At 37.3% G+C, this 24504-nt stretch overlaps 5 protein-coding genes and 1 long non-coding RNA gene across 6 annotated transcripts; all 6 read right to left on the bottom strand.

Annotated features, from left to right (window-relative positions):
* Positions 1–979: 979 nt before the first annotated feature.
* On the bottom strand, positions 980–1999 carry LOC102229903 (trace amine-associated receptor 1-like). Its single transcript, XM_023348250.1, has one exon. The coding sequence runs from the start codon at positions 1997–1999 to the stop codon at positions 980–982; it is 1020 nt and encodes a 339-aa protein (XP_023204018.1).
* A 1051-nt stretch (positions 2000–3050) lies between these two features.
* LOC102230166 (trace amine-associated receptor 1-like) lies at positions 3051–3995 on the bottom strand. Its single transcript, XM_023348248.1, has one exon. It carries the CDS (start codon positions 3993–3995, stop codon positions 3051–3053), a length of 945 nt encoding a protein of 314 aa, XP_023204016.1.
* Positions 3996–9320: 5325 nt separating this feature from the next.
* LOC111611332 (trace amine-associated receptor 1-like) lies at positions 9321–10262 on the bottom strand. Its single transcript, XM_023347213.1, has one exon. It carries the CDS (start codon positions 10260–10262, stop codon positions 9321–9323), a length of 942 nt encoding a protein of 313 aa, XP_023202981.1.
* A 2711-nt stretch (positions 10263–12973) lies between these two features.
* LOC111611331 lies at positions 12974–13481 on the bottom strand. The gene is made up of 3 exons (XR_002753988.1): positions 13455–13481; positions 13270–13362; positions 12974–13157 (listed from the first exon to the last, which is right to left on the bottom strand). It is a non-coding gene; the product is annotated as an uncharacterized LOC111611331 (long non-coding RNA).
* Positions 13482–20140: 6659 nt separating this feature from the next.
* On the bottom strand, positions 20141–21142 carry LOC102230429 (trace amine-associated receptor 1-like). The gene has a single exon (XM_005815370.1). It carries the CDS (start codon positions 21140–21142, stop codon positions 20141–20143), a length of 1002 nt encoding a protein of 333 aa, XP_005815427.1.
* Positions 21143–22428: 1286 nt separating this feature from the next.
* On the bottom strand, positions 22429–23418 carry LOC102230692 (trace amine-associated receptor 1-like). Its single transcript, XM_014475068.2, has one exon. The coding sequence runs from the start codon at positions 23416–23418 to the stop codon at positions 22429–22431; it is 990 nt and encodes a 329-aa protein (XP_014330554.1).
* Between the last annotated feature and the right edge of the window lie 1086 nt (positions 23419–24504).

Below are 24504 nucleotides of genomic sequence, written 5' to 3'. Positions count from 1 at the left end.
TAGATGGTGATTTCAGCTTGTTCATGCCGTCGGCATGATGATGGTTGTGCATTTTTCAAATCCCATCCGCTTAGTCGTCACCATATGCAGACTGCTCACCTTCATTTCCATACACCTACATGACTAGTTCCTTATTGATCTGTCACATGTCATTCTATTACCTTGGTAATTATACATTGCACAGTTTAAATTACCTTCAAAATGATTGTAAAAATCTCAACTTATTAAAGTGCATCCATTATTTAATAAGCAAATATTACCATGACTGATGAAACATTCTCCTGGAATACAGTCTTCATAGTTTGGTTCATTGCAGGCTTACTTCTGTAAAAGAAAGCAGTAAACATGCCTAATTATTTGTACTCAAAATCATAGTTGCTCAGTTCTGTAAGAGAAAACAATATCAATACATTCATTTTCCCGCAACTGTTCAAAGTGATTTTCACATAAACTGGTTCTATTCAACATGAAATCTTTGTCTATGAAGTCATTTCTAATGGATATTTGAGTATAGAGCATAATCTTACTGTTTATAACAGAAACATAGTTGGATGAAAAGAGTGAGACACCTATACTGACAGGAAGTGCCTCCCAAAGGCAATTTCCTAAGCAAGAGAATGAAACAAATGTGGGAAGTTGAGGATTGTGGGGAGGCGGAGGAATTTTACTCTATTTCATATTTCAATGAACTTTATGCAAATTTAACTCTTTACAATATTTGGACATCCAGGCAAACAGCCCAATTCATGTTTTTAACTTCTGATGTCCTACAAGAAGATTCACATGTATATATTTTAAAGATGTGAAAGCAACATTACTGATGAAGTAGATTGAAACTTGAAGTACACACAAAATAAAATAATTTGCATGTGCACAGTGCCATTGGTTTTACTTCATAGGCATGGCGTGCATGGTACACTAAGTATTTAGACAGAGAAGCCACAAACAAAATATTAATCATAACACAATTATTTATATATCACAACAATTTTGTATTGGAAAAATCTCCTTGAAATATTTTACCAGAAAATATAATTGCAAAAGCTCGTCTGAACCACCTGTAGAAAAAAGCATAAACCAGAGGATTTAACATAGAATTGGACCATCCTAACCATTTAAATCCTTCAATCATTGCAACTGGTATTGTGAATTTTCCCATACTGTAGAAACCTATAGCTGAAAAGTAAGGAGTCCAACACATGAGGAAGACTCCCATCACTACAGTCAGAGTTTTGTTGGCCTTATTCTCTATCTTACTGAGAGCTGCTTCAGACTTCATCGTGTTCTGGATGCGCCTCGCCTGCTTCTTCGCCACCATCAAAATTCTTAGATATATTGTGAAAATTATAATAGCTGGAATATAAAAGGCAAAAACAGATCCACTCATGGATTCCTTTGTAGCTACAAATATCATGCACCTCCCACTAGGAATCTTTTTTCCTATTTCACGAACTGTGATGATAATAGAAAGTAGAGCAGAGAAAGTCCAACTTACCAAAATCATGGTCAGAACAAAACAGACATTAATTTTACTTCTATATGTCAGTGGATGACACACTGCAAAATATCTGTCAATTGATATACAAGATAAGTTTAAAATAGATGATGCACAAAGTAAAATATCAAACAGGCCTCGCATTTTGCAGAGTAAATAACTTGAATTCCAGCATGAGCTCAGAGACAATATTGTGCTGAAAGGTAAAACTAAAGCCCCAACCAGCAGGTCAGTCACAGCCAGAGAGAGGATGAGGTAGTTTGTTGGAGTGTGGAGCTGCTTGAAGTAAACGACAGAGATGATCACAAGAAGATTTCCACATATTATCAGAATTGACAAAGAAACAGCAACAACATTTAAAGCATAAGAGGTCACAGTCTGTCCATTACAGAGATTCTGGCCTTCTACCATATCATTACTGCTGTTAACATATAAATCATTGGCCATCATCTTTGTAATTTTCCCTCTAGCCTTAGTAAATGTGTGAGGTAGAGCGTCCGTCATTACTGAGCAACATATTCGTGTTAGATACATTTCAGCATCATGAGTTCATTGGCTGAACTGGTTTGTGTCTTTTGTATCCACAGTGAGATGTTCCCTGGTGTCCTGTAAGGCACCTGATCTGCATTTCAGCGTTAGTGCTGCTGGGCTTCTAGTTTTGCCTGTTTGCGTTTTTGGAAGGAAAAATAAAAAGTCCACTTGATTAAAATGTATTAGAACTTATAACTAAATAAATGCCACATTGTGTATGACTGTTGAAGCGTGACTCAGTCTTTCTACTTTGACAGTAAAAGTCATTGAGGTCTCTGACTTTATAAAAATATTGAACTTAAGACTAACAGAATTAATTGCTTTTAATGCCTTAAGAAATAAAACTTATTTTACACAATGTTAAGGTTAAGTCCAGTCCTCAAGAGCTACCATCCTGCTAATGTTAGAGCATCACTGCTCCAACACAAGAAAGCAAACCGCTGATATTTGATATGAGCAGTCAGATGCTTATGAAGATGCCTGGTAAATTTATTAATTTGACTTGGGTTTGTTGGAAAAGAGATAAATCTAAAAGTTCTGGGATGATAGCTCTTGAACACTGAACTCCGTCTCCTCTCCTTTACACACAAGAACAACCAAAACTAAAGTTGCGGGATGTGAGGACCAAAAGCCAATATCTTGTCAGAATCCCTTTACTTTCATTTACTTGTTTTGTTATGAAAGCAAACCTTTCTTTTGTTGTTTTTACTTTTGTGTAATGTTTTAATATTACCATAAACTTTACTGTGGATATTCCTAAGTTTTTCAAGTGTGCAACTGAAAGGATTATGCAGGGAACAACATAACGGTGACAATTCTAACATACTATATATACAGTATATATATTTTTTAATAAAGTGGGAACAACAAGAACAAAGACATACACAACAAGATTGCATATAAATAATTTCTGTTTAATGTCATTTTTACTATAGCTACAATGTGAATGTTGTTCAAAAAATGTGGACAGAGATAAACAATCTACTGACATACATCGGATCATATCAACATAGTTATTTATATATCACAACAATTTCACATTGGAAAAATCTCCTTGAAATATTTGACCAGAAATGATCATAGTAAAAGCTCGTCTGAACCACCTGTAGAAAAAAGCATAAACCAGAGGATTTAACATAGAATTGGACCATCCTAACCATTTAAATCCTTCAATGGCTGCAACTGGTATTGTGACTATTCCCATACTGTAAAAACCTTTGGATAGAAAGTACGGAGTCCAACACATGAGGAAGACTCCCATCACTATAGCCAGAGTTATGTTGGCCTTTTTCTCCGTTTTACTGAAAGCTGCTTCAGATTTCAGAGTGTTCTGGATTTGTCTTGCCTGCTTCTTCGCCACCATCAAAATCTTAAAATAGATAGTTAAAATTATAACAGTTGGAATGTAAAATGTAAAAATTGGTCCAGGGCTTGATTCCTTTGTAGCTATAAATATCCTGCACCTCCAGGTGGGATTCACTTTATCTATCCCACGGACTGTGATGCTTATAGCAAGTAGAGCTGATAGAGTCCAACTCACCAGGATCATGGTCACAGTAACACAAGCATTCACTTTACTTCTATATGCTAGTGGATGACACACTGCATAATATCTGTCAATGGATATACAGCACAAGTTTAAAATGGATGATGTACATAGTAAAATATCAAACATATCTCTCATTTTACACAGCAAATAACTTGAATTCCAGCATGAGCTCAGAGACAATATTGTGCTGAAAGGTAAAACTAAACTGCCAAGAAGCAGGTCAGTCACAGCCAGAGAGAGGATGAGGTAGTTTGTTGGAGTGTGGAGCTGCTTGAAGTAAACGACAGAGATGATCACAAGAAGATTTCCATATATTATCAGAATTGACAAAGAAACGGCAACAATATTTAAAGCATAAGAGGTCACAGTCTGTCCATCCAGCTCTGCTGATTCATTACAGACACGCTGATCTTCAACCATATCATCGGTCCTGTTGAAATATAATCAATAATGAAAAAACAAATGCACTTGTTTTCAGATTTTAGTCCTGTGTGTGTTTCATCCTAAGCTTAGCTGTAAGTGTGAAGACCAGTGTTTTTTACTCTGGTCCTGACCAAGCAGCATGTTTTTAGATTTATCGTTTCATCTCCATGTGTTCATTGGCTCAACTTGTGTCTTTGGTTTCCACGGTGACATGTTCCCTGCTGTCTCTGACAGGACTAATTTACATTTTAGTGCTAATAGAGTTGTGTGTTTACTTTGGATCTTCTTTGCCCTTTAGATCTTACAAAGAAATACATAACCATGATGCATTAACATTTCAGTTATTTAGAGTAGATAAAGGGGTACACAGCAAAATAACAGAATGTTTCTAAAAAAAGAATTGTTCTTGCAGCAAAGTAGTGCTTTCGAACAATACTTTTTGCATTTTCTTAATATTCTACTAGAGCGGTGCCACCAGCAAGCTTACACTCCAGATATGACGGCTGTACTCCTTTCTGGTCCAAAGTTAAGGGCCAAAAGGTTTGATTTTGGGGCCTCAAAAAACTGGGGACACACAGAGCTCCGATCCTGTGCCAGTATCCTAAAGCTAATCTCTGAGCAGTATGTCTGGGTTCCTGCTTCTGAGCTGGTCGTTATTTAATTTTTTAAATAATTAAGGCTAATTCTTATTTGCTAACCGTTGTTAACCATGACTAATTTAATTTATCAGTACTATAAAATTAAACTAAGGCCTTTTATGTTATTGAAGTCGTTATAGATGTGCCTCCTGGTCAGCTAGCGGTGTTCTATTATGATGTCGCAAAATGTTATGCATTGATGTTGAGAAAAGAAAGGGAAAAAAATATGACCCTTAAATGACCAGACGTCAATTTATGAATGAAGTTTGGGGGTCATTTATTGGCTTACAATGTCAACATTTATTTTCAGGGCGTGCCGTGGTGGCGTAGCGGTTAGCGTGACCCATATTTGGAGGCCTTGAGTCCTCGACGCGGCCGTCGCGGGTTCGACTCCCGGACCCGACGATATTTGCCGCATGTCTTCCCCCCTCTCCTTCCCCGTTTCCTGTCAGCCTGCTGTCAATTAAGGGACACTAGAGCCCACAAAAGACCCCTGGAGGGGTTAAAAAATATATATATTATTTTCAGCAAATTTAAAGACAATAACATCAAGTAGGCTGACAAATGACAATGGAATACATATGTAACAAAGTAGAAACAGAAACATCCTTTATTGGCCAACAATGTATCATTTTCTCAATATCTTGATAAATTAATGCATATTTTAGTGGAATTATGAAACAATTCATCTTTCAGCCGTTGTAAAAGCAGCTGCATATACAGTGTAAGTAATTCTAAATATCTAGTTCCAGTTAAGGAAGACGACCACCACACCAAAGAAACCTCACACAGCCTTCACAGCCCAGTCACATGGAGAGAAAAAATAACATTTTAAGAACAGTACCTAGAGATATGATTGCTTGGGAAGCAGACACAACTGCTTCTGTAGAAATATGAATAACAAAGATCATTAATTACTACAGTGAGATGGCTTAACCCTTTTATGACCTACCTTTCAAATCTCTGCCTGGATATTTTTGCTTATTTTAATTGTAAGTAGTTCTTCGAATGTCCTGTATGAAAATATATATGCCCATTTATCCATAACAACTGGAACTTTCAATAGCTAGCAAGTTATTTACCGTCTATTAAGGGTGCCTCTCAGATCAGAAAGGTAAACGGCAAAAATGTGCCTGGTCTGATGGTTTCATCTGCCTCCAATAATATTGAGGAACATTATTTCGAGATACGTTTCCAGAATTCTGGAAGAGAAAACTCAAGGTGCACATTGTAAAAAACAAGAGGTAATTTAACTAGTTTTGGACAAAAAGTTTTGGCTCTTTCCTCTTTTCTCTCCCGAGTCCTTGGCGAGTGGCGGCGCACTGCTAAAACGAAACAACAACAAAGCGTGTTGACGTCACAGATCACAGAGTTTAATCTCATACAAAGCAATCAACAACAAAGCTGCAGAGGAACAGAGATATGCATTTTTCTCATAAAAATAAAGACACACAAGGGGAGACAAACAAACACGAAACAAAGACAAACAAACAGCAAAGACGTCTTTGGAGAGAGAGCCAATGCAAAAAAGCAAAAAAGTGGCAACTTTCTGGATTTTCTCTCCTAACACGAAATCTTATAGTAAAGAGGTGTTTCTCTATTTAATTTATGCATTCTAGGCGTTCCCCTTGTTGACCTATTGGAAACTCCCAGGGAAACTTGGAAACTCCCCTCAATCTACGCAAAGATCAAAGGACCATCTGCCTTCTACCGAAACAAAAGAGCGGATAGCTGGCCCTGACCCCCTGTGGCTCCCTCGGTCATTCTGAGTACAGAACGATCCTGAGATAAGACCTCACAGATACCTGAGAAATCTAAAGTCTCTGTCTCCCAAGGAAGATGCTAATTTTATGGCTTCGCCTGTGGCCTGGCCTCACAGTGGGGGTCCCATTAAGTGATCTCCCTTAATCTGCATTTGGTTCCTGTGTCTCTGAATGCTTACCCCTCTGGTTTAGTTTTAAATGCTTAACACAAACCTGTTCAAAATAAGAGTGTTCCATATATCTTTTAAGATTAACTGTATTAAGCATTCAAAATAATCATATTTCCTTAACAACATCCCATATTGAAAAGGTAAGCCACATCGCTCGTTAATCTAGAGGCACGATAGTTTGTGCTTTGAACAGGGGCAGACATATGCCAAACATCCAAATACCCATGGTGTTTATGGAGTTTGACAATGAACCTGCCCCCATGGTTCCTGCTACATCGAATTAAGCAGGGAAACATTTCTACTTTTCCAGAATTCTGGAAGGAAAGTCCAAAAGGAAAATTTGGAGTTAATGGAGAAAAGCTACATAGCCCATTTGGAAAAGGTAAGCTGTATTGCTCATTAGTCTAGAGATATGATTGTTTGCCTTGTGAACATGGACAGCCCTTCTTTACACTCCTTTGTGCAAAGCAAATAATGACCCGGCCAGACAGTGCGCAAAATATTAAAACATAATTTAAAGAAGCTTTGAGGCAGATACATTTTCTTCGAATCATTCGAGGAATCGTTACATTGCTAAATAAAACATTTACGCGAATGTTAGCGGCTAGGCTCTTGTGTCTGACCCGCTCAGAGGTTTGCTCAATGAGTTCCTGCGCTGGAATGACTGTTGCAAAGTCCTGCACTCTCCAAAATCAGCCAATCAGAAGAAAAGTGGAAAAAAAGTGGCCAGGTTAATTCTAGAGTAGATGGGCCGGCAGGGCAAAGTAACCCCATTGCAAGCAAAATAAAAACAGGACAACATAATAAAAATATTTAAAAATGTCCATTTTTAGTGCCACAAGCAAATTAACATACATTTAATAAAGTTTTCTCTGTTGTCGTTTTTGTCAACTGCAATTTTTGATTTCCCCTTCAGGATTGCAAGTATCCATTGTAATATGAGGGCATGAGTGGGAAGCCCAATGCTGCTACTTGGCCCTAGTTTGTACAAATGGGCTGTGCATATGAGTCAGAAAAAGCAGAGAGACGATGATGAGCTGCTGAAGCTCTTTGAGGCTCCAAACGAAGAGCTCAAGAGAATAGGGAAAGAATGGATAAGTTATTTTTCATATGGAAAAAATATGTTAAAAATTTTTGGTTTTCTTCTCTTTTTTTTCAAATATTTCTGAAGACTGTTCACAAAGTTAGTGTTTCTGTTTTAATAAATGTTATAAATGTATTAACGTTTAACAATTGAACATACAAATTTATTTGAACATTTTAAATAGTTGATAAAAAGAAAACAGTTTTAAATAAAACCAGATTAGAACACATCAAGAATATTTAAAGGGGCAGTATTATGTGCTTTCCAGCCACATATCATTTTATAGCACAATCAAGTAAATATGTCACCTTCATTTGTTATAGAATTGCTGTATGTATAAAACATGACTCAAAAGAAAATTGACTTTGTAATTTAACCCCTTAAAATTGGACCTCTGTCCGTTTAAGAAGTTCCTGTTTGACTTCATCACTGCCCACTTCCAGTCTACGTCCAACGTTGTCCTTCGTAGGACGCAGGCCCTGAATTTTGACACAGCTTTTGTGTGATTGAGATATTGTAGTCCCAGATGTTTAAATGAATTATCTGGCATCTTCCTTGCTTAAACCAACTCAAAAATGTACTGAGAACCTATGTTTTGATCTCTGTTCCTTTCTCCTTGGTTTAAACTTGCTTTTGATTTTTAGACCAGCTTCTTTGTGTTAATCATTTACCTCCATTCATCCTGTTCACTTCCACAGCTGTTTCCAATCGCCTGATTACCACAACTGCATCTTATGTCATTTTCCACTTTTGGTTTTCATTTGTTTTAACAATTTCCTTGATGTTTTCTTTCTTTTTTTTTGTCTTGCCATATTCTGTCAATTTTTATTGTTTTTTTTTTATTATTATTTCTTTTAAGGCGTTGGCATAGACCATAATTCACAAAACTGTACAAAGTTTCTTTGAAACTTCCGAATTAACATTAAGAACAGAGTTAAGACAAGGAAAAAGGATATGGTTATCAGAATGTATTACAATGACATAAAAATAGATCTGGCAGGCCTCACTAATTTCTAGCACAGAGACTTGCTATTTATTTTATTAGCCCAATTCACAAGGTGAACCACAACACAAATCAATAAAACAGGCTGATGTTTTCAAGGCGGCTCTATTTCTGTTAACTACAATGAATTTCTGCTTAAAGCTAACAAAAATAAATGTATTTGTTAAATGAGCAAAATACACTGTTCAAACAATTAGATATAGAAATGTGAGCCCAATGAAGTGTTTTAAACCCTGCCTAAACTTTATCGTTATAAGCAACTTTTAATCTGACAATCATTGTAATGCACATTTCAATTTAATAATAATTCAGTGATGAGGCATTAAGTGCCAAAAGTATTTGAAACTATTCAGGTAGTGTAGGTTTTAATGACCTACACCGATCCCAACTTTCCAAAAGAAAGAAAAAGAGGAAAGTTTCAACTGGGATTTAAATGGGCTATCAAAATATATGATAGATGACAGTTTTATTGTTACAAATCAAAATCAAAAATATAATCACTTCTAATTTTTTAGAATTTGTAATATTTCACAGTTGAAAGTAATGAAAGTCAGCAAGATGTATCTTGTTACATTAGAATATTCTACCATGTTAGACTAAAACATTGTGAACAATAAAGAGATAACATGTTAAATTTCACCTCAGCACATAGAATCAAAATGTGTCACAGAGTTGCATTGGAAAAATCTCCTTGAAATAATTTACCAAAGATGATCATTTTAAAGGCCCGTCTGAACCACCTGTAAAAGAAAGCGTAAACTAATGGATTTAACATGGAATTGGACCATCCTAACCATTTAAATGCTTCCATAACAGCAACAGGTATTGTGAATTTCCCCATACTGTATAAACCTAGAGATAAAAAGAAAGGAGTCCAACACATGAGGAAGACTCCCATCACTACAGTCAGAGTTATGTTGGCCTTTTTCTCCATCTTACTGAGAGCTGCTTCAGACTTCATCGTGTTCTGGATGCGCCTCGCCTGCTTCTTTGCCACCATCAAAATCCTCAAGTAGATTGTTAAAATTATAATAGCTGGAATGTAGAATTCAAAAAATGGTCCAGGACTGGTTTCCTTTGTAGCTATAAATATAGCACATCTTCGGTTGAGATTTCCTTGAGTTAACCCACGTCCAGTGATGCTTATAGCTAGTAGAGCTGAAAGAGCCCAGCTCACCAGGATCATGGCCAGAATTGCACGAACATTCATTTTACTTCTATACGTCAGAGGATGACACACTGCATAATATCGGTCAATGGATATACAGCACAGATTTAAAATAGATGATGCACACAGTAAGATATCAAACAGGCCTCGCATTTTGCAGAGTAAATAACTTGAATTCCAGCATGAGCTCAGAGACAATATTGTGCTGAAAGGTAAAACTAAAGCCCCAACCAGCAGGTCAGTCACAGCCAGAGAGAGGATGAGGTAGTTTGTTGGAGTGTGGAGCTGCTTGAAGTAAACGACAGAGATGATCACAAGAAGATTTCCACATATTATCAGAATCGACCAAGTAACCACAAAAGCATTTAGTATATAAGAGGTCACAGTCTGTCCATGCAGCTCTGCTGACTCATTACAGAGACGTTGATCTTCCACCATGTTTTCAGTTCTGTTGAAAAAAAATAAATCTTTGAACAAAATCTTGCTTGCAGATATGGCAGTTATTTAAATGCTCTGTGCTTTACTGTAAGTTTCACACAAAGCTGCACGTTGTGTTCTCCATGACTGAAAAGCACACTTTATCCTAGATCTATTATTCCATGTTCATGTGTTCATTGGCTTAACAAGCTAGTGGGTGTAGCCAAGAGCCATGTATGGTAGAACCTATTAGTGCTGACGGCAGTGTAGAGTTATGCTAGCTTGACTCTGATAACCTTTACATGTCATGTTTGTTAAACCCACTTGGGGACAAATTTGCAGTTCAAACTAAGTATGTATTCACACTGCATCAGTTCAGATTTTTTTGAGTGGTCGTTCACATGTCCAAATAAATGTGACTTGTATGTGATCTCCTGTGTGTTGTATTGACTGTCATAAAAAAAATCAGATACATGTCGCATAAGGGAAAAAAAAAAAAAATCTGATTTGGTGTCTTAAGTAACATATAAAATATAAGTCTAAGTCATATAGTTTAATTAGACTTGAGAGATTAAAGTGCTGCAAAGGCCTATTATAACATGATTTCTGCATGAAAATAGAAACTTGGGGGCCAAGCCTTATATGAAAACTCACCAAGCTTTGCTCAAAATTGTCCCCTGACTGAAATAACAGGTTTTTAATGGAATCAAAAAGGAGCCTGGAAAAAACTGTACAACGCTCCTTACACTGAGGGAGGCCGTACCTCACATTGTAGACATGTGAAATTTGGTACATAAATTCCCATATAGGGAACATTTTGTCTTTCTTTCCATCTAACTGTTGCTCGTTCCACACTGTAAAAATAATTAGGGTGGTTAAATTTAAAAACTTGAGTTCAGCAGCTGCCTTAAAAACACAAGTTAACACAACTTGAAATAATGTTTTTTTCCAACTTAGGATGGCAAGCTAGAAAACTAGACCAATTGCTGATAATTCATTGATTAAATATGATACCATAAGTTGAAATGACTAACTATAGAACATTATTCATTCTCAAAAAATTGAGTACTCTTGTCAAGTAAATTTACAATCATATTCTATTTGAACTCAAATAATTAAGTTATACCATTTGTCTAACTAACGAATACTAGTTGTATGAACTTCATACTCCGAGTTTAAATAACTTGCAAAGTTACATTAACCATTCAAAAAAACTTGCTTTATTTTGTTAAAGTAGCAAGCAATTATATATACTTTCAACTCTCATTTTAAAGTTAAACTGACTAACTGTATTCATACCAATTCCCTTTTTGAGTTAATTTAACTCAAGAGTTTAAGGCAGCTACTGAACTTCAAATTGCAATTTAAGTAAACTAACATTTCCAAATATTGCTCACCTTCTCCACTAACAATGCCAAGTTCACCAGTTTCCTAAAAATAATTACACAAAATGCGGTTCCATTTCAAATATTATACATTTATTTTTATCATTCTCTATCAAAAAAAGAGACAAGCCTTAAATCAAGCGTAAAAGAAAACATTTGTTCAAGACAATCAGAAGTGTTGACATTTATTGAAGGACCAAAACTGACAAAAACAGAAATTAATTTTTTGACAAACAGAAATATATTTTTTTATATAAATCTCAAATAAATGCATTTAAAAGGCACCAATTAAGAACTTTACCTAATGTTTTATTGTAAAAATTTTGTTTTTACCCTTTGTAGATTCATTTATGATTCTTAAATGTTTATTTTTATCCTTTTCCCCCCCAAAACTTTTTTTTTCCATAAGCTGCTTTTACATGTCTCATGTTTTTACTTTACCTTATGCATTTCTGCTTTATTATGCAAATAAGGTGGGCAGTGGCATTTTTCTAAAGTCAGCTGGCTGTGGGGACCATCTTAAGGGGGGTTGTCCTTCTTGGGCAAGTTCAACTATTGGTCAACAGATCTGCACATGGATTCTGCTCCTTCTTGTCTGTTGACCAATAGTGAAGGAGCTGACCCAAGAAAGACAGCACAACTTATTTGCAAAATGAGGCCTAATACAAGACAGAGATATGTAAAAATAACAATTAAAAAGACTTGAGGGAAGGGGACACACACAGAGACTTAAGACATGAATGCATCTATAAGTAAAGGGCAAACACATATATATTAAATTATGTGCTACAAAAATATTGTTTGTAGGAACTAAGCTGGAAAAATATCAAGGTAAATTATAAGATATGAGGTGAAGTTTTCTTATTTATTTAATTGGTGCATTTTAAGTGTATTTTATTGGTGAGTTTCAGTCCTCCATTTAAATCATACCATTATTTTAAAAAACATTCTAACCACGTTGAACAGTGGCAGTGCAAAGTCAATACAACTAGCTAGCTCTCTCAAAAACAGTCCAAAAAGTGCAAAACGATCAGTGTTTTAACAAACTCACAAAAACCCTGAGAGGTTTTTCCACAAATTCAGCACAATGCTAAATGTTTAGTGCATAGCCATTAGTATTAACATTTAGTGCATAGAACAAACTGAACAAATTCTTACAGGAACTCTTATTTAAGAAAACAAAACTGTAAACATACCAAATGTTACAGTTTGTACCTCAAGATTTTGTTTCTCAAACCATGTACTCGAGCTGAGGCCTGGTCTTGTCTGATCTTCATCACCACTCTCTGAAGAAACTCAAACGAATACTTCATGTCATTGGGTACTTGAGATTGATACAGTAGATGACACCCATAAGCATAGCAAAGCCAAGTGTCACATCTTTAATGTTGTGAAGCACAATGGTCTCCTCCACCACAACTGCCACGTCGAAGACCTCGTGTGGGATGGCCCCCAGTTCACTACCTTCACAGGCAATCAGGAGACCAACCTGCATCCCCTTCATGGCATCATCCAGAATATCAGCATGAGCCTTAAAAATAGAAAAGAAATAATGACATTTGTGTGCAAGCAAAGAATGCAAATATTATAGCAAGAAAGAGAAATAGGTAAATAGTCTTTGTAATAACATGTCTTAGTCTTACATCACACATCCTGATGACAGTTGATGGATCTTCCCCAGATATGTAGCGTGGCAAACCAAGCAGAGCAGCAACCCTTCTCCTTTCATTCGTGTCCTGCAAGAGATGAGACATGCAGTAAGACGAATATATTTTAACAAAAATAACAAATTATGCCTAGTTTTCTAGCCATCTTCAGTTCTGCTCACATCTTTTGCAAGGCAGTCCAAAATGTCTCTGAGTGGCTGCTTCTTTCCAGATTTGGTTGCTGCTTTGTAGACCTCCAGCAGTCTCAGATCCAGGCCACTGACAGCTCCACTTCATCCACAGTTTTTGCCAAACTTTAAATAATGGACCACCTGCACAAAAAACCCATACATTTCAGATTATGGTATTTAAAAAAAAAATATTAATACATACGAATGCCAGTTTTGCCACTTAGTTAAAATAACTTGTCTAAATTGTTATCTTCACCAGCTTCATTGTCCAAACTAGAGGTTCCAAAGTTTTCAGAATTTGACCCGCACAATAACAGTAACATAGACTGCCCCCAATTTATTTTAAATGATATACCTCGATATTGGGTCAAATGAACAAGAACAGAATTCATCATGCTAGTTTAATTTATTTTAAGGTGACCTAAGCACACTCTTTAGTAACAACTAAAGTAAATTAGTAGTCATCTTTAAAATGTAATTAAATTTAAAAAAGATTTTTCAGGACCTACAGTGGGGTCCTGACTATCTGGAAGCCACTGAGCAAAGACAAACGCTTGATAAATAATTACTGTAAAATTCAGAATACAGTTTAATCTGCAATTGCCGCTGGAGGTAGTTTCCTCTCTTTAACAGTGAAATTGCATTTGTCACCGGCAACCAGAAACGGGACACAGGTGCGCACCAACACATGAAACAAAGGACACGGCTAATTACTGACAAGAAACACGACTAATTACTGACGCACAGCCTTTCCCGAAGCCGCTAACTCACCTGCAGTCAGCACGTCAATGCAAAACTTTGACCAAGCGCCACATATGTGTTTCTGGGGGCGTGTACAATACAAAAATCGTGGTAGCTGCTTGTATTTTCTCTTAAGAAAACTTCTATAAGCGCAACCGAGTAGCATAGTTTAGCTAGGCTCATCTGCATTGACTAACTCGACAATTAGCAAGCTGTTGTTTTATGTCCTGTGTTTAAACATGTAACAGAGACACGAACTTTTAGCTCTTAACATATTCTAAAAATGGATGGCATTATCAAAAAAAACGACAAATGAAGCTTACCTTACTATGACTCCAGCTCGCTTCGCATTTCAAAAAAAAGGTCCCGCCGAATTTGAACGCCTTTGGGACAGAGGTCTTGGAAAAATTGGTATTCATCCGCGACTTTGCTTTCGACGTCCTTAATCTGGTCAGGTGGTGTTCCTCTTCTTCATTTAATATGCAATTATAACTTGGATGGATAACTTTATATAGTCTGACTAAATCTTACATCATATTTAGTCCCTTATCAGATAAAGAGCGAATTTCCGGCACTATTTGTATCTCGCATTAATATTGCCAGTGGTGATCAGTTTTTATAAGATCCGGTTACCTTTTTAAAACTCGGATTGTCAAGTTATGTTCACACCTTTAAATTTATGTTTCACTGAACTGACTCACATCCTCGAGTTGAAATGCCAATAACTCAGGAAATTAAGTTGAAATTACATAACTCATTATGTTAATTGGAAGTAACTTATAGAAAAACGTTATGATAACTAATTGAGAGTATGACTTTTAACAGTGCACCTTTAAGTCTTTGGATGCTACATGTCTGTTTCTGTGCCACAAACAAAATCTTAAGATAGATACAAAGCATTATGAATCACATTGCAGTGTGGAATATGAAATATGAAACACATCTGGTTGGAGGTGACACCTCTGGAACCTGTTGATGGAGGAAAAATATCCCAACTTCAGAAGATGTGGCTTTAACTAAGCAGAGCTCTTTGGTTCCTATCAGTCTGCAATTTCTCATACTGAGGTTGTCAAACCAAATTTCAGATCTACCATCACTGATTGATTCCTGCTGCCTCAAGGTTTGCAGCCAGCTTCTGACTATGAGAAACCAGCAACCTCCCCCGGGTATCAGAATCTCACTGAAGAAAAAACTGCATTAGGTTTTCTATCACTTTAATATGCAAAGTTGCATTAAAAGTCCATTAAAAGTGCCAACTTTGCATTATTTGGTACACTTTAATGCAAAGTTGGTGCTTTTAATGGACTTTTAATGCAACTTTTAAAGCAACTTTGCATTAAAAGTGTCATTATTTACCTCTGTACTCCTTTCGCTGCAGGTTTCATCTGCGGGGTTCTATGCTGGCTCAGGAAAATACCCGCACGTCTTTGACTCCCAACTTTCTAGCATTCTCCAAAGACTATTAAGTAAAATTCATTCATCCCTTCATCTCCTCATTCCTTCATTCCTTATTCAATAAATCTGATTAATTAAATGAGATAATTCATTCAATTAATAATATAAATTACAGGAATGGTATTGGCTCGAAGCATAAACAAACAGAAAATATGTAAGGGTTAATTTTCGACCTTGCACGTTTTTTCCAGCAGCCTCCTTTGTCTTCCATTTTTCTGTTTTCCTCAACCCAGGAGCATGCCGAAGCTTTTTCAAAAATGGCTTCTTTACCAGAAGGGCAGCCTTTGCTTCAGCAATCTCCCCTTCCTTCTCTTTTAGCTCCTCAGAGAGCTTATGATTGATTACGTGCGAGTTGGCGTTCAATTTCAACTTTCGACGCATCCAGCTCTTCTTTATACTTAATTTAAAAAGAGCGTACGGTTGACTTCGTCCAATTCCTTCTGTGGCATGTTTTTCTCTGCCTGGAGGAATTTGGCTCTCTTACCAATCCTTATCTCAACCTCAGCATGACAATATCCAGGGGTGAAAGTAGTTTTACATTCTTGGCGGTACTATGACAAAAGTGTGTGTATATATAATCAATATTAACACTAAGTAAGAGTCTAAAATAAATAGCATGTTTGATAGAGGAAAAACCTCTCAGACTCTGAGCTCAAAGCCAGATGCCAGAGAACACCAAACTATTTTTTTTTCTAAATGATAGACCATTTAATTTCACATAATTATCGCGATAGAAGCCATTTGTTTGTTACAAACTTAATGGAACATATTGACCGTGTTTGATGTTTGTTGTGAATGACGTAAACTCACAAACAAACGAGAGAATCAGTCCAAGTTTGTCGTTTATTGAACGTTCAGAAACTACGGCGGCTGTAATGCGCCACAGCAAAGGTAAACAAAGGTAAAATAACCTGAACAGGTGATCAACTCAAAACCACTCCTACCTTTTTACTTTCTATCTCTCTGTCATTTAAGTACACCCGTTGGCGTGGCAACCGCCTGCGCCCCACAAACCGAGCAGAGATTACGTTAAAAACATAACATTCAGTTCGTTACAATGTCAAGTTTCCAGGCTTGATATTTACTTTGCGATTATTAATCAGCCTCTCATGAACACAGCGGTGGTTGATTAGGTCATTTAAATCCTTGCTCTGCTAGTCAGTCGGTCTTTGAGTCCCTTAATTATTTTGGTAATGGAGCCGAAACTCACAGAATTGCACAGCACCTAGTTGAAACAATAATTACTGAGATTATTATTTTTGTTGAGTTATTGATTTGAACACGTTTCGTTGATTTTTTATTTTTAAGAATTCTTTAATAAAGTTACAAACATTTTGGATATTAGTGAATATTTTGATGAGCGAGCCAGAAGAGGAAGTGCTGGTCTCAGCATCCTGGTAGCTTCAGTTTGTCACCTACTGCCGAGATCGACTCAAATCTCCTGCTGTAGCATAACATGAACAGTTCAGAAACAATATGAAATGAGGAAAAAAGCTATTTACTATCTGATTAAGTCGTGTTTGAAATTCAGGAGATGAAAAGCCGCTTTGCTGACATGGATGAGCATCTGTCAGGAGAATGGGTGATGGGACATTCCCACTGTCAAAGACGTGGAATACCTTAACTACAAAGATGAGCTTTGCGACCTCCAAGTTGATTCTCTATCCAAAAAAAGATTTCCAAGAAAATGGACATAAAAGGTTTTGGGCTGCTAAAGGACCAATCCTTCCACCTAGACTGGCCTAACACTCACTGATGGAAGGTCTTCTTCCATCCAGCAACACTGACCCGGCTGAGAACCTTGTGTCAATAAAAAGACAGGTTCTCTAGATTTTAACTGCCCCAGAAAATGGCATTGGATAAGTGATTTGAGTAGAAAATGATTCATTTCTTTTCATGGGAAAGAAAATAAAGGGACATTATTATTATTATTTTTTTACTAAATCTGTTGAGACAGAGTTAAATTTGAACATCTCAAATTAAAGCTTTTGGTTTCTATTAAAAATATGTTTCTATGATGCAGTAAAGTTGCTTTAACTCAGTATGGCAAACTTAATGGTTTGCCTTCTGATGCAAAGACATAATGCAACCTAACACCTTTTGTCATTAAAGGTGTAAATGACTGCAGAGTCTTCAGTCCCTGAGCTGCGCTGGTGCTGCACAGAGCTTTTCTTCTCCCCAAGGTCTGTATTAGGTGTCCAAGCCAACTGCCTCAATGCAATTATGTCCTATTTACAAAGTTTCCAATAAAGTTAGAAAATAAACAAGGAATACTTGGGTTAGACAGACGGTATTCTTTTTTGTGATTGAGACAGACGACTTTGTTGGTGTTGAGGTTTCTTGTTTTCTATATCCAATCAGTAAGGGTTATCCAATTTTTCTCACTACTGTGAAAAGTCACAACAATTGTGCTTACAATATGCAGATTGACTTCAATATCAGTCCAGCATTTCAATCAACCTTAATCAGGATTATTCTCTGCTTAGAAAATTGGCTATTTTAGCCATCCGAGGCCAAAGCAAAGCATGAAATGCATCATTAAAAATCTTTTTACACAGCTCTCAAGTAATCAAAATCTTTCCACACTTAGTTGACAAATGTGAAAATATAGAACACAATAAAGCTTTCAGAGGCATTCCATTGAATAGTTCCACTTTGGCTACAGCGATAATCCCTGTCTAATCTGTGTCAGGCTGTAAAAGAACCAGGATCCAGTCTGCAACTCAGAGTTAACGGTTCATGATCAGGTCACGACTCTTTGCTACAGAAAACACAGTGAGGCGGAGAGGAAGCGTGTCATAGATTTAAGTTGTACAAGTCACACTTATTTGTATCGCACATTTCAGCAACAAAAAAAGGAAACATTACAGTAGCATAATAAATTAGTGAACAAATAATGAAAACTTGTAATCCACAACAGAATTAATCTATGTTCCAGCTATTATCAAAAGCAACTCTAAATAGGTGGATTTTTTTTTTTTGCCTTGATTTAAAGAAACTCAGTGTTTCAGCATCTTTGCAGTTTTCTGGAAGCTTGTTCTAATTTAGAGGAGCATGGAAGCTGAATGCTGCTTCTCCATGTTTGGTTCTGAATCTCGTGATGCAGACCTGAAGAGTCTTCTGGTTCTGGTCAGGAAGGCTAAGCAGTTCAGTGATTTATATCAATCAATCAATTTTATTTATATAGCACATTTCTGGAACAAGGCAGTTCAAAGTGCCTTAGATCATAAAAACTATATACAGTCACAAATTGATGGATGACTGTGTTGTCACCAGTCAATATATGGAAGGTGACAATGTCATCAAAATGTAGTGATTTGCCATCACTAGATGACAAAATGCCATCAACAGTATTATCAGTACACATCAAATATGTTGATCAGTGTTATTATGGTTCAAGATCAACTTGAACCATAACAATGATGCCTTTAAATCAAGGGATTTAAGCCTTGATTTAAAGGCCCTCAGTGTTTCAGCTGTTTTTAGTTTTCTGAAGGTTTGTTCTAGATTTGTGGTGCATAGAAGCCGATGCTGCTCTCGTGCTCTCCAGCAGTAGTTCTATAATGCATATTGGTGCCAAGTGATTTATAAACTAACAGTATTTTAAGTCTATTCTCTGCCAGTGTGATCTATCTCCCTGATTTTAGACTCAAGTCTTTGGGTTCATCAGAGATGGAAAAGACGCTAATGAACCCTGATGAACTCTGGTGGAGCTTTGTATCAAGGTGTAGGACCATGGAATGTGAACAGAACAAAGAAGACGACTGTCGATTTTGGAAGAAACACGATTTGGTCAAACACTAGTCCCATCACGGGAGACAAAGTATTGGTGGTTGGGGAATATAAATACCTGTGTTCATCTAGATATGAGGCTTAACATAGATTCTTCATAAAATCTGAAAATTTATGAACAACCCTGAGCATCGTCTTCATCAGTGTTATCAGTCAGAGGCTTCTTCAGATTTGCTGTTATACAGACTGCTACAGGAGTTCCTTCCTGCTCACAGTCATCAGTATCTTCAATAACTCTTTAAAGAACCCTGGATGATATGAACTGCAACATTTATTTATTTCTGTGTTCAATAAAGTGTCTTTATTTTCGGATTTTAGCGGATTTGTCCAAATGATAAAAAATCAGGTTGAATCAGACCATTTAATGTACGCGACTTTGACCGGATATGTACCAAACTTGTGTTTGAAAAATGTATGAAACCTAAAAAAATGAATAACTAAAATTAAATAGTGGAGATGTGCATAAAAAAATTGGTCAGCAAATGAAAGAAGTGCTTTATTGACGTAATGCGATTAAATTGTTTTGCATTGATTATTGAGAAGGTACAAATAGTTCTTGACATGCTGCTTCTTTATGCAAATAAAAATAAATTAAGTACTTTTTCAAAACTATATTCCTGTTACATGGTTTTATCATTAATCATTATTTATAAAAACCCCAATATGTAAAGTACAGCAGTATATAAAAATCAAAATAATCTGGAGTTGGCTGAATCGCTGTGGAATATCTTTCCTGAGACGACCGCCCTGAAAGCTGATCGGAACCAGCCGTAAAAGAAGGCATAAATCAAAGGATTCAGCATTGAATTTGACAGCGTAAGCCAGTTCAGTGTTTCTATCAGAGGAAGTGGTGGCGGGTCGTAGTATAATGGCTGGAAGACGACACAGATAAAGTAGGGAGTGAGACATAAAAGAAACACTCCCATCACAATTGCCAGGGTTTTGGTGGCCTTCCTCTCCATCCTGCTAGCTGTCGCTCCAGACTTCATGCTCTGGCCGTTTGTGCTCTGGATGCTGTTCAGTTGTCTCTGAGCAACCAGGAAAATCTTCAAGTAAATGCAGAGCATTATGACTGCTGGAAGGTAAAAGGAGAAAACGGGTCCCGTAGTGTTGGCCACTATAATGTCAATGGAGCATGTGTCCTCACATGCGCCTTGGCTGAATCCCGCAACAATGATGCCAACTCCTATTAGAAGAGAGACGCCCCAGCTGAACAGGATCATCACCCCGGTTACCCGAGCGTTTATTTTCGTCCTGTACGTCAGGGGCTCGCACACCGCATGGTATCTGTCTATGGAGATGCAGCACAGGTTGAGAATAGAGGACGTGCACATTGTGACGTCGAAGCTGTCGCGTATTTTGCAGAACAAACTCTCATAGTGCATGCAGGAAGTCACGGTGAAAGCCATGCTGAAGGGGAACACCACGACCCCGACAAGCAGGTCAGCGACAGCAAGAGAGAGGATGAGGTAGTTGGTAGGAGTGTGGAGCTGTCTGAAGTAAATGATGGAAAATATTACAAGAAAGTTTCCACAGACAGTGATTACAGACAGTAATCCAAGGAAAATGTATAAAGACACACATACAACAGAGGGGTTATTTGCAAACATATAAGTGTCATTGTCCGAGATGTAGCAGGGATGTGTGGGGTCAACACCATTGCTGCTGTTGACCATAAGGTCTGCATCCATGCTGAAGAGTTTACTGGCATCGACCTATGATGATGAGAAAAGCAGACAGGATTCAGTTTAGCGTGTTGCAGGTTTGCTGTGTGGACTGTTTTCACTCACCCTCACCTTGTGATGTGTCCAGAGCTCAGCTCTGTGCGTCTGGATTATAGGATCCACTTTTCATTACCATATTCACCACCTGATTTGATTAGCCAATTAGATATAAGCTCCTTTATCATGTTTGCATAATATATGCATATTAGTGTGGGAACAGGTACACTTACTGGGAAATAATACAAATATAAGCAAAACAATTTTTTTTAATAGTTGCATCTTCGTACAACCAGCTAGATTTATGAATGCCATATCGAGAAATATATTTATGTTTTTGTGAACACTCCTCACTGCAACTCTATTCCTGACTGGCATTTCAGAACTCCAATAACGGTGACTGTAGATTTGACTGAAATTCTGATGATGATCACAGTTATTCCATTTGTAATCTAACTTTTAAAATTAACTTTAAAGCAACAAGTTGTTTTTGATTTTGCCTCAATTGTGCAGAGTAAAAGTGACAATAACTTTTGCTTGCATGAGTTTGCTTTAGGCTGCCGATGAATCAAAACTAAGATAAAACTGGTTTGCTTGGACCATAGTTGGTACTTTTTTGGTGGAAACAGGAAGAACAGTTTATAGCACCAGTTTAGTGATGGGACTGGTTAGACAGGAAACATAAATAAAAATAAAGTATAAGTGTTTGTTTCTTATTACATCAAATACCCAGAGTTTAATCATTCCTGTGTTTAGTTTCAAAGTTATTTTAACACATAATGTGGTAAAGGTTTGTCCGGAAACATTCATGCTGATTCTATTAAATACTGTGGATGTCTAATTCATTGTTTATCTAGAGCAGGACTGGCAAACCTGCGTCTCTCCAGCTGTTGTTGAAAAAGCTAATTCGCAGTTATCAAAATGAGCTACAATAGATTGATCGCTAGCATCTTCAAGTGGCCTAGTAGAGGATTTTTGGGCATTCCCCTACATCATTCATCAAGAGCGTATAACTCTTCATATCATGAAACCTGTGCTGGAAATGATGAATTTTAGTCGCACTTGTGCAAACACAGACAGTTCCAAAATGTAATCACCGATCTTCTAAATCTGATTCATACATTTTGGTCTCTTTTGTTGTTGGCATCTTGTGTAAATGTGCTGTAAATAAACACTGTGTCATAGAAACATTAACGTTTATTCATTTTATAAACATCAATTCCCAATGAAAGTTACATGTGCATTAAAACATAAGGTTAGAAGAGCTTTACGTTTGCAAAGTCTCCTTGAAAAATCTTTCCAGAAATCATCATTCCGACAGCTGATCGAAACCAGCTGTAAAAGAAAGCATAGATAAAAGGATTCAACATAGAATTCGACAAAGTTAGCCAGTTTAGAGTTTCAATAACAGAAATTGGTGTTACATCATATGATAAAGGCTGAAAGATGATGCACAGAAAGTAGGGGCTCCAGCACAAGATAAAAACCCCCATCACAACAGCAAGAGTTTTTGTTGCTTTTCTTTCCGTCTTGCTAGCAGCTGCAGTAGACTTTTTGCTTCGACAGCCAGTACTGTGGATGCTGTTTAACTGACTCTGCGCAACAAGGAAAATCTTTAGATAAATACCAAGCATTATAATGACTGGGACATAGAAAGAAAAAATACATGCCAAAGTGGTCGATATCAAAGCATCAATTACACAGTCCCCTTCACATTTTCCCTGATTGAATCCTGCAATGATGATGCCAATTCCAATTAAGGCCGCCGTACCCCAGCATCCCAGAATCATCATTGCAATGATACGATCAGTCATTGTACTTTTGTAAGTCAGCGGCTTACACACAGCGTGATACCTGTCAATAGAAATGCAACACAGGTTCAAAATCGAAGCTGTGCTCAGTGTTACGTCAAAGCTGCCTCGCACTTTGCAAAACAAATCTTCGTCATACCAGCATGAAGTGACGGTGAACGCCATGCTGAAGGGGAAAACTAAAACGCCGACAAGCAGGTCGGCCACAGCGAGGGAGAGGACAAGGTAGTTGTTGGGAGTGTGGAGCTGCTTGAAGTAAATGATTGACGTTACCACAAGGAGATTTCCACACACTGTTATGAGAGACAGTAAGCCAAGGAAAACATACAATGCCACACAAATAAAAGAAGGGTTGCTTGTAAATTCGTAAGATGAGTCGTATGATTCATAACAGAGATGTATGGCAGTTCTGCTGGCATTCACCTCTGGTCCCATAGTGGATGATATCTGAAATGTCACAATCAGTATAAATATGCTTTACTATTAAAAACCACAACATCAGCACCAGTATGGATCGTACACATCACAGTCAAAACATCAGAATAAAGCTCATGTAGCTTACCAAGCATGTCAGAATGCACTCACCCTCTTCCCTCTTACCAAGGTGCCTGACAAATAAATAGGGGAGTCTATCTAATTATCATAATGAATGCAAACATTCAGTCACCAAGTCAGATGGGACACACTACAACTTGTGCATGGTGTTGTGAATATATTAGTGAATATATTACAGATTGGGTTTAGGGTTGACAACCACTGAAACAAATACAACAGAGCATCTCAACGGGTTACTTAGCTGTCAGCTAAGAACAAATGAAAACTGAGGCCTTGTCCACACCTAACCTTGCCTTTTTAATATGATGTAGTGGAGACATTTGTTTTTATAAAATAATCTCGTCCAGACATGATCGGTTAAAGAAAAGTCTTCATCCACACAAACCTGATTAATTCCACTACTGAGTGTTTTCTTAAACATGTCAATCCCATTGAGAGCAGGGTAGGTCAAAAATAAAACCTAGGGGCGTGCTGTGGTGGCGCAGGGGGTTAGCACGCCCCACGTTTGGAGGCCTTAGTCCTCGACGCGGACGTCGCGGGTTCGTCTCCTGGTCCCGACGACCTTTGCCGCATGTCTTCCCCCCTCTCCTCACCCTCTTTCCTGTCTGCCTACTGTCGAAAAAATACGAGCCACTAGCGCCGCAAAAACTCTTCGGAGAAAAAAATGGGAAAAAAAATTAAATAAATAAAACCTTTATCAGCCGAACACAATCCTTCGAAACAACCACCACTTCCTGTTAGAAATTAAACATGGCACCAGGAGATGCATTTGTGTGGACAAGCAGACATGTTGAACCACTTTTGAATACCATCTTCGCCAAAACCGTCATTTTCAACTCTGTTCTATGGCCGTATGTCGTTGCAGATATTTGTAGTGACAGCTTTCATTGTTTTCTGGACTTGCAAAGAGTTTGCTAGTAACTTGCATTCAAATGCTTTCTCGAGCTGAATTTGTTCGAGGGCAGA

The sequence above is a fragment of the Xiphophorus maculatus genome, chromosome 15 (assembly GCF_002775205.1).
Source record: "Xiphophorus maculatus strain JP 163 A chromosome 15, X_maculatus-5.0-male, whole genome shotgun sequence".
In the NCBI taxonomy this organism is placed as follows: domain Eukaryota; kingdom Metazoa; phylum Chordata; class Actinopteri; order Cyprinodontiformes; family Poeciliidae; genus Xiphophorus; species Xiphophorus maculatus.
The sequence above is the reverse complement of the archived record's forward strand: the minus strand, read 5'-3'. Positions and strand labels throughout refer to the sequence as shown.